The 14,863-nt window shown below is 39.4% G+C and overlaps 1 protein-coding gene across 1 annotated transcript in view; it reads left to right on the plus strand.

Annotated features, from left to right (window-relative positions):
* Window positions 1-14,863, plus strand: part of ATXN10 (ataxin 10) — a gene marked incomplete at its 5' end in the record, with an annotated part of 112,648 nt that overhangs the window by 34,346 nt on the left and 63,439 nt on the right. Inside the window, one exon of the mRNA XM_082485901.1 lies at window positions 12,518-12,598. Within this exon, the coding sequence (XP_082342027.1) occupies window positions 12,518-12,598 (81 nt within the window). The remainder of the gene's footprint in view (window positions 1-12,517; window positions 12,599-14,863) is intronic.

Consider the following 14,863-nt stretch of genomic DNA (forward strand, 5'->3'; position numbering starts at 1 on the left):
AATTGCAGGATAAATGCTGCATCAAAATAAATGCCGAGGTATCCATTTCCCTGATCTTTCTAGTCTGAAGTTTATTCTGTTGATGTTACGATGAAAATGTCTTACCTCCACTATGGATGTTTGATGTGGATGGGAAACAGTTTGTCTTCAGAGCAGTCTTGAAATTACAAAGGGACAAACTTCTACACAAGATATAAGACTATGATGAAGGAAAAGAGATGGGTAGAAAAGAGTAATCCTAGCCCTGCCATAAGGCAGTTGCAGAATGTTTGCCCTCTAATTCCTATCAGAACACCGAGTTCCTCATACAGGGAATGAAAAAAAAAAAAAAAAAAAAGGCACTTCGGGCTATCTTCCAGACACTAAGAAAACAATACATTTGGTTTTCTTTCATAGTACTTTAACAATGGCTAATTAAGTCTCAAAGCTCATTATCAGTTTTCCCAAGTGAAAAAGTAATGAGTTTGTAATATAAATTTCTTGGCATTTTATACAGTCGTCTTGAACCAAATTATAAATGGAAGTCTCTCAGTAATGTTGGCACTGTTTTCAAATCAACACAGGTAAAGTGCGTTCACAAGTGCAAAACCTAAACCAAAAAGTGCATTGCCATAGTGCAGTATCAAGCATTGAATAGGTAATCAAACAGTATTACCTTGAAAATGAAAAAGATAATTCGTTGCTAGAAAGGGGCTGATTTTTCTGTAGCTCTAGAGCCTTTCTGTGATTCATCTTGTACCTATTTCCCCCTATTTCTTGATCCTTGTTTCATTTTTTATTCTAATACTCCATTTCTTGTATCTCCCATCTCAAGAAACACATTTACTCTCTGGTTCTCCCTCATGTTCATCTGTTCTTATTGTGAGATAATAATTATCACAGCTGAGAGTAATGTAAATGGCAAAATATGTTCTTTCTTCATATTAGATTTTTTTTTTTAAAGTTATTTCCACCCTGAAAGAAACAATAATGTTTATATATTAGAATACATGTAGTATCTTTGGTCTACTTGGTGTGGAGGAGGAGGTAAGAAAGTAACATTTTCACATGCTTTTTTACTTTAAAAAAAAAAAAAAAAAGGGTTGGTGTAAGAGGTTTATTATTTCATGTTTCGGGTTCCTCTTTGCATTTTTCTATCATTTTTCCATTTGTAAAGCACATACTGTAAGTGTTTACAAGTATTACACCTGATGTCACGCAGCTGAACCTCCCAGTCCAAATCGTTTTCTCTTTATTTTCTGGAATATTAGAGTTGGTTCGTGTTGAGGGTAGTCTTGAGTTGAGTCTGAAAGCCTGTTTCTTTAATTAGCACTAATCCTTCTACTGTGAGAGAAACGTAGATGGGTACAATTGTCTAATGTAATGATGATGCCTTCTGTTGCTTGCTTCCTTTCTTATTGCTGAGCAGTGGGAAGCAAGCTAGGCAGCTCTTGTGCTGATTTTCTTGTGTTCTGCCTACTAGAGCAGTTTTCTCAGCTGGTTCTGCAAATTTAGGGGAAAGCTCTACTGATGCCAGCCATGTTGCATCTATTTTCCGTAGAAAACTGTCGTGAACTTTTCACTGCTCTCCCTTCACTAGCATAAAGTGCTGCTCTGTTCCTGTGATCAGATGGAGCAGGCAGTGTCCAGAAATGGCTTCCTAACACGTACATCGCTGTGAACAGAAAAGCTGAACAGTAGACAGGATTTCTTATTTTGGTAGGAGTAATGTTATTTACTTTGGCTAATGAAAGCTGAAAGGTTCTTGTCTTGACTATAAAAAGATTTTTTTGGCAATGATAAGGGAAAAGCTAAGCTTTGTCCTTGGGTCAGTGTTGGTCCTGACATGTAGTAATGCTGTCTTTTTAGGATAGCTTTTGAAATTGTGTAGGTTTGCGTGTGCCTCATGCCAATAATAGCTGTTCTTTCATTAGAACCCTCTATTTCTAAAATGTGTTTGGGTATCAAATGAATTGCAGTTTTCTACAGTTGGGTGTATGAAAGACAGACGCAGTCATTGCTGCTTTGAGGATATGTTTAGAGTAAGTTTGGACTCTGGTGTATTGCTGCTATTGCTTTGGTGTCCCTTTTTTATCATTGCATGTAATCTTCCTGGTTTGAACTAATTCTTCATTCGTTACTAAATCACTTGCTTACCCCCCAACCCCTCCCCCTTCCCCACTGGGTACCTATGTTACTTTATGGTATGAAAGAGTATGAATGAGATATAGTCAGGTAAAAGTGCATAAAAAGAATTCTGTCCCTTTTCTTACAATGTTGAAGCTAAGCTTTGGACACTCCCCTGGCTGGACTGTAGAAAAAATACTTTGTCAGCAATTCATTGAAAATTTGGAGCTGTACTTCAGCTCTCACTGTAGTACATACCACTAGGATTGCTTAAACGAATTTACATAGCCGTGGTATGTGCAACAGAGCCAGTACTCTGTTGTAAAGATTTGGATCCCTCGCGCCACAGCTAACAAAGTTCATAGCAACCATTTTTAAGCGGCTGTTATGGCATTACACGGCTGAGCCATATAAACTATTCTTCTGGGAGGTTATGCTCACTTGCTGGACTCAGAAATCACCGAAATTAAGATGTTCTTTCTTTTAAAGTTAAAAATATTACTTAATTCCTGCCTACCTTCTTGTCTCTCAACTGGAGCATCTGGTTTCTTATTACACCGAATAAAAAGTGAATGGCACGTGTGTTTATTCCTCTTGGCTGGGCTTTCTTGCTGTCAAATGCTGCTTTTAGGTATTGAAAACATTTCTTTGAATAAGCAGGCAAGTTTTGTTTATAAGCAAAACTTTTATTCATGATTTTATTCCCTTTTATTGTGCACTGAAATTTATGACTTAATGTTCCTCTAAGTTAGTATCCAATGAATTCCACAAATAAACACTTATGATGCTCAAGTTATTTTTGCAGTTGCTGCCATGAACCATCAGGACAGAGAGAGGACATCCAGGACAAATATTTGGATTTGAGGCCATTGGCTGAGCTGTAGTCTCTCCCATGGGGTCCTCACTACTCCATTTGGATAGCACATGTTGGGTTTTCTACTCTTTGCCCATCATGGGAGGGCAGGCACATTTTAAAAATCTTTTTTTGGTGAATTGGCAGTTCCTCCTGTGTTCGTTATCCCACATGCGTGTTTAGAGTCCAGTTTTCTGTCTCCAAACTGGAAAAGTCCTTAGGGAAAGTTCAGGAGGAACCTCTTTCCAAGTGTGACGCCTTCAGCTTCTCCTTCCAATCTCGCAGTAGTTCTGTAAGGAGATTTTGTCAGAGGAAATCTGCGATTATTCTGAGCACTTGCTCAGAGCTTCTTTTTTAGAAACAGCTGTTGGTAGTGGACATTTTGCAGTTCTTCTGTCTGCCATAACCCCCTCTCGCAGTTAAAGAGAGTGGAGGAAGCGTCTTTAAAGGCAGGATGTAGCTTTCTGCAATTTTTCTGTCACATTTGCCTAGTTCTGGAATCACGAGACATTTGGTAGAAGACAAGGATCTCCTCTCGGGGAAAAGGGAATGTCTGAAGTGTTGGCTATGCTTCCTGAGAGCGGTGGGTTATGGGAGATAAGGCCTCAGTTTAGCGACTTCTGAATCTAATTGGTGATGGAAAGCCAAGGCATCCACTTTCTAAGCAGTTTTTGAAACAAAGGAGAGTGATTTTTCAGGTCAGCATTGTGAGATTTTGAGACTGTGAGCACTGATGCGTTTTTAGAATGCGTTTTTAGATTAACAACATGACAAAAATTGCCTCAGAACTTGGAAGAAAGGGAGGTAACAGTGCTGTGGTGCACCCCTAAGTGTGTCTTCATGAGTGATACACTTTTTATTAAGTATTTTCTGTGGCATGCACTGAGCTAAGAAATAGTTAACAAATTTAAGAAGGAAGTCAGTTCTGTAAGGAATGCCCTGGTCAAATCTTGTATTCAGTCTTTCTATGGTCATACCTGTTTATCCAGACCAGATGGTCTGAAGGCTCATTTCATAAAGCTTGTGGTTACTTGTAAGCATCAGAAATGCTTCTATCTCTGAAATCTGTGAAGTTGCAGGATATAATTGACACGTTTAATAAATACTCTCTTGATTTAAGAACTGATACCTCTTCCTCTTTTTGTATTAGAAGCTTGATCCTCTAAACAGCTCCAAGATTTTTTTAATGTTGCTGCCTTTGCCATCTTTAATACTAGATACTGAGTGGCATTTTAAAATAGTATTCATTAACATATATTAGACAATGTATTTTTAAACTGCCTCTAAACTTCTAGTCAATACAGCTCCTGAACTTGTTTCAGGCTAGCAATCCTGTAATCTTGAATGCTAGGAGCTCTTCTGAGGTTGCTGCTGCTCGTCTGACTCCCAAGAGCAATGATCTGAGGAAGCAGATTGTGTATCTCCAACAGAGGTTCTTCAGAACGTTGCCTGTCTGGCTGTATACCTCTTTGTTTTGTAGCTTTTGGCTAAAATCTTAGCACAAGAAGAAACTGGAAGTTTTCAGGACTGAAAGTCATTGAAACTTACCTGTCTTGCCCTGAATGTTTGCATCTGTAGTTGGGCTTGCGAAGAGTGCCCAGAGCTTGCTGCTCTCAGAAAGGTTCAAGGAGCGTGATGTTACGGAATATACTTCAAAGCAAATGTCTTTGCAAAGACACTGGCTCTGCAGAAACAAGTTAATTTCCTTTCTTTGATTTGATTTATGGCATACACTAATTAAATGATCCTATCTTCTTGGTGGTTCTTTGCTGTGCAGTTGTCTTCTAGAAAACGTGTTGTTCTTTGCAACGTGCAGCTACTGCCTAGGTTATTAGCTTAAGAATTAATACCCTCTAACTTTGGTGAAAAACTTCCATGCTGGTACAGCCTGGTGACCATTCCTGTCCTATCTTTAGTCCTGAGACCTTCTTCAATGTAGGCTCCCTCTTTCTGGGGGTGGTTGTGATCTGTTGCTTCCAGCTTGCTCTGCTCCTGATCGCAGTTGTGGGATTAGCATTCCCTCTAAATACTTCCTTGCACATGGAAAGTTTTTCAACCTGTCAACTTCAGTTCTGTTGCTTCCAGTCTCTTGTGATCTTTCTTTTTGTCTTTTAGTATTACTTAGTTCCAGTCTGTCTGTTCCCTAACAGCAGATGATCTGTCTCTTAAACTATGATCGGTCTTTATGCATTATGCATCTTTTGGTTCTGCTTCTTCTACCCCTAGGTTCCATCTTCTGTTTCTATTCAAAGGGATGAGCATGGTTTTCAAGCCCTTGTGAGACAATAATTTATTTTCTGTGCATCATCCATCTTTCCAATATACCTCTCATTGTGGTTTAGGCCAAATCGGCCACTGGGGACCTGGGGGACCCCAGATGGGACTGACAGATGCTCCCCTCTACCCCTCTTCAAAGAAAGATGCAGAGGAAGGAAAAAGAGACTTACGAGTTTAGAAGGAACTAAACTACTTTAATGAAATATTAATGATAAAATAATGAAATATATACAAAACCATATCAAGCTCCCAGGTTGACAATCACAACACTGGCTGGCACTGGGGCAGTCCCAGGCTGGACTCAGTGACAGACAGGAACTGGATTCTGGATCTGGATTCAGGATCAGGTTCAAAGGCAGACGAACAGACAGAATCCTCCTCAGGCGTTGGCCATTGAAGAAAGAGAAGCCCTGACCCTTTGATCCCTCAGCTTTTATACTGAGCATGAGGCAGATGGGGTGGAATACCCTGTTGGTCAGTTTTGGGTCACCTGTCCTGTCCACTCCTCCCCGCAGGTGGGACCCCACTATGCTTTTCAGCTTCTGACTGTCCAACAGGGCAAATAACCAAGTTGGTTGGCCTGGGGTGTTATAGCAAAAAGCATAAGCAAGAGCCTCTCTGCATACCATGCCTGGGCATCAGCTATAAACATAAGTCTTACTACTCTGAGAGCGTGAACATTGTCTGCACAATATGTTGTTAATTTCAGTAGTTAAAGAGGCCCAGCTAAGGAGCAAAGTTACTGAACAGAAAATTGGTTCTGTTTTACCTCAAACCAGGACACCTCTGTAATGGTATGCTGATTTAATTCTTCTGAAGTGTTGACATCTTAACGTGTAAGCAAATATACTTACTCCATAAGCTAATTCTCTTTTCCCATTGCTACTTTCTTTCAACAGCTGCTGCCTACCAAAGGGTGCTATCAGGGAATTGGACATATCCTTCCTTTACATACACTGAAATACACTGTTCAGTAACAGAAATGTATTTCCAATTCACTGTTATTTCTATGTGTTGACAACCAAGGTTTGAAGAGTCGTCTGTAACAAACTCCCTTGCCGTTCCAAAGGAAGAACAAAGCACAAGCAGCATCCTATGATATATGTGCAGTATGCTGAAACAGCTTACCAAGCAGTGCCTTTTTATTTTTTTTCCTCCTCCCCCCCAGTAAAAGCTTTTTCTTAAAACATACAGAGAGCTATGCCTTAAGCTCTGGAAACTTATGGAACCTTTAAAAAGTCATTCCTCTGTGTTTCCCCACACATCCAATCCCTTCGGGGTTTGTATTAATCAACAGCAGAAAAGTGTGTCACACAGTTTAGAAGCTACTGTATTTAGAAGAGAAACCAGCACAGAATGCCACATGAGATCTATTTTAGAATATTGAACCTGCAAACATATGTGTTTTGTAAAATAATTAGGAAAAAGTAGTACAAAATTACATTATAATTTATCCTAACCGAGACCAATGTGTATTCTAAAAGCTGTTTATTTTAGAAATGCTTTGGTGGTTTCATTAGAGATGAGAGTATAGCTTGTGTCATCAGTTTTTCCAAGTGTGCATGGGACAGTGTAGCTACTATGGAAAGAAAAAACAGGTTGTATTTTTGATTCCTGAAGAGCGAGGAACAAAAATCCTCCATTTTAAAATAAGAGGCGTAATACGCCTTTTGGCTTCCAGAAAAATGATATTAAGAGTGTGGTCAGCTGTTTGGCACTGGAAGTAAGATTTTCTGAACATCCGCTTTTTCTTTTTGAAACCACAACTCAATGATGACTGTAAAGATTAGGCTGTGGGGCTCCCCCTCCCCATTTTTTGCCTTTGGTTATTTTGTCCTGGCTTTTGGAAAGAAGTGTGGACATAAACTAGTGCTCCTGTGGCAAGGAGTCTCGCCCGTGGGCACAGATTTAAAGGCAAAGATGTAACTCCTCAGTAGAGCGCTTGTTGTTTAATTGGTATGCACGTGGTGGAGAAACCAGAAAATGTTACCTTTTTCTTTCTTTTTATTTTTTTTTTATTTTATTTATTTTGGGCTGGCAACTCTGTCTCTTCTCTCTGACAGTTTAGGGTGTCCTCCACCCCCTTCTTCTACTCTTCATAAAGTAATTCTTATTTTTAATTCCCGGAAAGTTAGACTTCTGTTGCAGGTTCCAAGTTCAACTATAGTTTTTAAAAATACTGAGAATTGGAAAAGTTTCTTTAATTTCCATAATTGCAGAGATCTGAGTGGCTTCTACTTTCTATTTGCAGTAGCAGTGTATTGGCCAGATTTTCTCAATCTTTCAAGTCCCAACCACACATATTTATTTATCTTGTCACCTCTTTCTTCTTGTGTATTTTGTGGAGAGGGGGGAGCAGGAAGTGATTGTATTGCTAATCATCTTCCAGTTTTTTCTTGGTAGCTCTTCAGAAGAAAATTATTCCAACTTAGAACATAAGTAAAAATAAATCTCTTTTTAGTGCCCTTCAAGGAGTGTCTTCTGAATCAGAGAAATATTTCAGATTATTTGTAATAAGTCTTCTAGACCTGAGAGTTGACTTAGTGGACAGTATCATGGCCTGTAAGGAGGATGCATTCATTATGGATAATGCCTTTTGAAGATGGAAGGATGTTCACTGTTATGCTTGATTCAGATCAGGAAAGGAGTATTGTGATGCTTGATACTTGGGTTTGAGCCTTAAATCTGGAAATGTGTTTCCTTATTCTTATTTGGAGTGAGTCAGAAGTGCTGGTGTTTAAGTGGGATGAATTGCCTAGTTTCTAGAGGTCTTTGTGACAGAAAATGTGTTCCATTTGTTATTAAACAGCTTTATGCTTGTAATTGTTTTTTAAATAGTTTTGATAGGTTGCTTATATTCTTGTGCAAGGACAAAAATTACTTCTAAAATATGTTCTGGTCCCAAACAATTCCTCATGAGGCATATTGCTTTTTTACCATCTAAAAAGTCTGGTGATACGACTTTGAAAGTTTAGCTGCCTAAATTTTCTTCTTTTCTTCAAAATTTGGGTGATTTGTTACATTTGTTTGTTAAAATACAGTAAAAATAGATATTTCATTCTTACTAAATATTTTGGATAGAGTGTCATTATTGTAGGATGATGAAAACTGCTTTTGGTTTTGAAATCAGAAGAGAAGTTTGCTGATCAAATAGAGAATTGCTATGTCTTTCTTCTTTCTTGTCAAACATTTGTGGGGGTTTTCTTCCTCATTTTCTGAGACCAAGGACATTGTTCTCTAAACTTGCTAATGGGATCAAATCAACTTAATATGGAGCATGACATTTGATGATAAAGTTGATTGCTTACAACCAGCTTTGATTGGAGCAAGCTTAGTGGTCATTTGGAATATACTGAGTACAAATGTAGCTTATACCATTTCATCTTGGCTGCCTCTCAAATTCAACTTGGCACAATGCAGCCCTTGTGCTATTGTACAGTGTTTGAACTGAACATCTCCTTCTGTATTTATCTACTATGTAAGCACTTGATTTTTTTAGGATTTTAGCCAAAATTTTTTTTAAAAGTCAAGAAAATTGGCATATTTAACACTGTTCATTTGTTACTGTGTTACGCTTGCATAACAACTTTAATTTTCACCATTTCCTTCACTAAATTATAGCAGTCTTCAGTTTATCCCAGTGGTTCTGCTGTTGGCCCCCAAAGAGATTTTAAATCTCCTACCAAAGATGTGTGCATCTGAAATGCCATTTTCAGTTGGTAACCCAAAACTGAATGTCTTTTTTTATTTCAGAGTTGTGGATGGTCTTACTTTTCTTCTTCTCCCCTGCCCCAAATGAAAAACAGGAGAGCTGAGGACTAAAGATACTAGATTTAATTTGTGGCATCCTTGCTTAACTACCACCAAAATTTCAGGGCATGGTAGCAAGAGTTGAAAGTGCTCTTACTCCACTACTAATTCTTCTGTTACATCCTGGTGATGCTCTTGTAAAACATGCTAGTGCTCTATTCTGTACGATACAGCAATGCAGGAAGTGGATAAGGTAAAATAGAAACTTTAATGCAGAAGCAGAAATTTCTGAGGTGTTACCTCATGTCATGAAATTAAGAGGGTAAGAAGCATATGCAGAAGTCTGTGCACCTTTATAAGCAGGAACTTTATTCTGAAATACTGCAAGCTCCTCAAGCAGTAGAGGTCTAGTCCACAGAATGTGGAAGATGTGTGTGTATAAATACAAGAGTGTAGACTCAAGTGATGACTGAAATATACGTCTTCCACTTTGCAATAGTAATCACTAAGGTGTACCTAATAGCATTAGATCTTTTTGTGATAGTTATTGATTGCTTTTTAAGTACAAGGCAAATAGACAAGGTTTCCTCAAAGTAATGTTAATCATGAAAATTAAGATGTAAATTAATATTCCCAACTACAAAATTGAAAAATCAGGCTTCAGATTGTCTCCTTAAATGCACTTTTACCATACTTCATTGTCAGCTGAAATTTGTACATTGTGAGGCTAAGTACTGTATTCTGCACAACTCTGATCATTATGCTTTTTTCTTTTGCAGCTCCAGATAAAAAAACCTTTGCTTCTACTCAAATCCTTGAAAAATAAAGTCAGATACTACCATTCTGAAAGTTTAACTGTGGATGGCCTGTATACCGTGAATTGTTGGTTCAGGAACTGTAGAAGTGTTCCCCTTGACTGCCGTCCATACTCATGGCTTTATTTAGTTGTTATGGCTGAGTCTGTGCTGCTCAGTTGGAATACATTTCTCCTGTTGACTTTGGGGAAGTCTGTAGGTTCAAATTTGTGTTGAGAAACTCTTCAATCAATGCTACACTGCTCTGAATGCCAATTTTAAGTTGATGATTCCCTACGCCTATCCTATTTTTTTCCTTGAATGTGTGTACAAATATCAGTAAAAAACAAAGCACAGCACAAAATAACTTTTCTTCTCCTCCCCCCTCTCAAAAATGTCTAGTTTACAGTAACTGAACCAGATGCTGGCTAAGTCCACATTTACTGTTAGAAATAGAGGAACTATTAATCTTTTGGGCCTCTTATTTTTCTATTTCCCCAATTGTCATTGAGTGTTTGTCCAAAAAATACTTTGTTGCAGCTGGAAGGCTTCTATGTCATCTTCCTGTTAGCTATGTAGTGCATTACGGATACACAAAATAAAAGGCTGTCAGCAAAGGGAAAAGTAGGGAGGAGGTGGAGGGAATACTGAAATCGTTTGGTTTTCATATTATTTTTAGCTATTCTTTCTCATTAGCTTCATCAGGACTTGAGGACTATCAGGGAGTGTGAGAGGGAGATTGACTGGTGGGCCCACTCCCTGAGACTAAGGGAACATGTTGGGGCCTCACATACACCAGATGACCCTCTCCTCACTTTCTCACCCAGCAATAGAAGGGGACCTCAGAGAAGAGGGGGACCTCAGAGAAGAGGGGGACCTCAGAGAAGAGGGGGAATGGAAACAGGTCCTGGCTAGGCGAAGCAGGCCAATCCCCTCCCTGCACCTCCCACCTCCCCAGTTACCCCTGCAGAACCGGTATGGAATCTTGCAGGAGGAACTGGCTGTTGGAGAGGAGGATGCTACATCTAGGCAGGAAGTGCCAGAAAGACCAAGTCGCCGTAGACCTGGCATCACAACTAGTTCTAAAAGGAAAAGCAGAAGGGTCATCGTTGTGGATGACTCTCTATTGAAGGGGGCAGAGGGACCAATATGCCATCCTGATCCCCTTCACAGGGAAGTCTGCTGCCTCCCTGGGGCACGGGTCAGGGATGTGTTAGACAAAGTTCCTACTCTAGTCAACCCTTCTGATTATTACCCCCTTTTAGTATTTCAGGTGGGCAGTGATGATGTGGGAAGAAGGAGCCCAAAATCAATTAAAAGAGATTTTAAAGCCTTGGGAAGGGTGCTTAAGGGATCGGGAACACAAGTAGTGTTCTCTATCCCATCAGTGGCTATCATGAGTGAGGAAATTAATAGGAAGAGACAGCAGGTTAACTCGTGGCTTCGGGACTGGTGTTACCGACAGGGCTTTGGGTTTTTTAATCAGAGGTTGCCTTATGAGACACCTGGCCTGCTGGTGGCAGGTGGGATGAGCCTGTCCCAGAGGGGGAAAAGAATTTTGGGACAGGAATTAGCAGAGCTCGTTGACAGGGCTTTAAACTAGATATGAGGGGGGAGAGGGGGATTGAGGGGGGAGAGGGGGATAACTGGGCCTGTTAGGACTAAACTCAAGGGAAACACGCCAGGGCTTGAGGGATGGTGGACTAGCCTGCACTCTTACTCTACCAATTCATTTCAGAGAAGTGATAGACACGTAGAAATTATAGGAATACCTGAGAGGGGCCTGGTAGGAATTGGGGCCCACACTCACAAAAAGATGTTCAAACCATTAGCTCATCTGAAGTGCATCAGCTCAGAGGATGCCCTGAGATTTGACCTGTAATTATTTTATACTTAATAGGTAGACACGCTGCTTTAAAAATGCATAATGTAATATGTGTATGCCTATGCAGCATATATAACACTGTCAGAACTCCTAGGAATGTAATTTGAGGAGAAAAATATTTTTACATACTTTGTTTTTTCCCATAATGCTGAGAGTACGTGTCTGGGTTGAAGTTAAATGGCTAGCATCTGGTATTGACTGCTGTGAATGGTGCTTGGGAAAACCATCAGTGTAAATACTGGCATTAGCACAAGGCTAGACTGACCACACCTACCTGCCTCATAGTGCAAGGAGTTAGATTTGGTTAGCAGCTTAGGTTCCTATTACACAAGGAGGGTATTTTTTGTAAGTCGACAACAGTATTTTGCTGCCTTGCATCTGACAAAGAAGTTTCCATTTGATTTGATGCTTTGTTAGATTATTTTTTTTTAAAGAGAAATTATTTGGGCACTTTTTTGACTGTTTGGTGGCCTTACAAACAGTGTCGTGATGAGTAGCGTAATAGTTTTCAAGCTTGAACTTTGGCTTTTTGCTGAGGTGAGTAAACAATTGGATGAGTGCTTTATTATTTGAATTCTGGTGTGCCTTTTGTATAAATGGCAAAAGACTCTAATGAGCTTTCCTTAAAGCATTTGAGTAAAAGTGTGATGAATTGATGGGAAATTACCATTGCTGCATTAGGAAAAATACTGCAGAGCAATGCACAATTATTTTGTGACAATTTGTATCAATTAGCAAATAGGGCCAGAAGTATGTCACACGGCCGTCTACAAGTGAAAATTACCAGCACCATTTGGAGTAAATGTAGATGCTGGTTTTGTAGCACCAGTAACACTTTTTTTTTTTCTTTAGGTTCCTGATTGTTACAGAACATTTGCTGAAATGTCCAGAGTTGGTAAAAGCCCTCTATGCCAAACTGAGCAATCAAGAAAGGTAACCCCAAAAACCAATGTGGCTTTTAGTATTTAGCATTCCATATAGAGTATCCTGTTCACATGATTGAAAAACTGTGTGGTTTCATAGTTGGCACAAAATCTCTAAATACATGTTTCTATGTCAGTAATGGTTTTAAATTGGTTGGTTAACATTACAGCTTAGCCACAACTGGCAGTGATTTATGTAGGGTTGCAGAATCCAGGTTGGCGCCATTACTTAGTAAAGAAATACTTCAAAAAAAAAAAAAAAAAAAAAAAAAAAAAAGACAAGATTTCAGGCCTGTGTCTTGATTTCATAAGAGCACCACACCCTGCCGTGTTTTACAGCTGTATTTGAAATGTCCTCAGCTGTTCATACTCCTGTTGTAATTACAAGAAATTAAAAGGAAGCCTTTACTAAACTTGGAGGTGTCTCTGATAATAGTTAGCAGAACCTAAAAAACATAGATGCGCAGATACCCCATGATTACATTTAGTACTTTGACTATTGAAAATATGAAATGCTTCAACAAACCTTCACCTTGAAAGAAACTAGCTAGTTTTTCTTTAAACGTTTGAGTAAATGTATGCTAAATTGATGTGAAATGGCTGTTGCTATAATTGGGAAAATGTTGATTTACAATTGCTTTAATAGAAAATGGGGGAAGATAAAAAATTATTTTGTTAGAATAATCAACTTTGGGACATCCTGTAGTATAATTCTACAGCTCCTCCAACTGCTTGAAGATTTTGTGATCTTGTTTATGTATTCAACAAGGCTACTTTTTTCCCCACTTGCCCAGGGAAACTGCAAATTCGCCCTGTATTTTTTGTTGGTGAAAGACAGCAATAAACAAAGCAGTCCCTTAATTATTTTTTTCTTCCTGTGTTTTTTGCTGTGACTAAAGCCGCAGTGTTACTACAAATAGGGGTACAAATGCTGATCAGAGATTATCACAGAATCACAGAATTATCAGAGTTGGAAGGGACCTCTAGAGATCATCTAGTCCAACTCCCCTGCTAAAGCAGGATTGCCCAGAGCACATTACTCAGGACTGCATCCAGGCGGGTCTTGAAAATCTCCAGGGAAGGGGACTCCACAACCTCCCTGGGCAGCCTGTGCCAGTGCTCTGTCACCCTCACCGTAAAGAAGTTTTTCCGTGTATTTGAACGGAAGTTCCTGTGTTCTAACTTGTGCCCATTGCCCCTCGTCCTGTCACTGGGAACCATTGAGAAGAGCCTGACTCCATCCTCCTTCAACCCACCCTCTAGATACTTGTACGCCATTATGAAGAAACAAAAGGGGTGGCAGGCAAAGAAAGAGTATACGTTAGTTTGAGAACCATCGATAAAATATCAGGAATGTATAGGTATGAGATGGAAAACAAGGGATGAGAATGATAAGGAGGGAAATGCTATCTTCATCCTTTATTCAGGCTGACCAAATGGTAATGAATACATGCTGTGTGCTTACTGTGCCTGGAGGTAGGGGCTTCTTAACCAGTTAGCAGGAAAGACTAATTTAGGTGAATGAGCTAGATTTAATTCTTTTGAGGGCTGTCATGAATGGCAGTTTGTTTGTATGTTTTCATAATCTCCTTGAGGACAGCCAGGACTGGGTTAGGGTGTTCAGTCTTACTTAAAGCAATCGATGTAATTTAGTTTCTAGAAAGGTCTCAGCTGGGTTTGTTGCACACACCGTGCTACAGACTGTGGTCGGCTGCCTTGACTGAAGGGCTTTTGGTGTAGGCATCATATGGATGATCATATGCGGGATGGCTAGTCACAGCGTATTCACTGAATTTATTGTCAATCCCAAGAGTTCTGAAAATCTAGTAAACCCAATTAAGTTTTTCAAAAACATAATCATAGTACAGTTTATTATGAATTTGATACTGCTTAATGTACTGTCAAACATATGGAAGTGGTGTAGAAATAGTCCTTTTGCATCTCAGCTATAGAAGAAAACCCTGCCATGGCATCTTCCTATGTAATGTTAGCATATTTAAGAATGCATTCTTTTGAGATACATGAAGAGACAAATCCAATTCCGATAAAAACATTTTGACTGTCATTAACTGGAGAAAAAAGTAACCGTATAAACCAAAGCATAGGGTATTCATTGTTTCAAAACGAGACAAGGAGCCTTCACCGCAAGAGTTGCCGCATTGGGTGTCCAATAAGGCTGACTAAGACACATAAATGAAGAAAGGACAGATGTGGTATTGAGGCGTCTGGGGAGAGCAGCGTGAGCTCATGAATATATGGCAACTCTCAGTTACAG

Source organism: Vanellus vanellus, assembly GCF_965231255.1.
Source record: "Vanellus vanellus genome assembly, chromosome: 1".
NCBI classification, from domain to species: Eukaryota; Metazoa; Chordata; class Aves; order Charadriiformes; family Charadriidae; genus Vanellus; species Vanellus vanellus.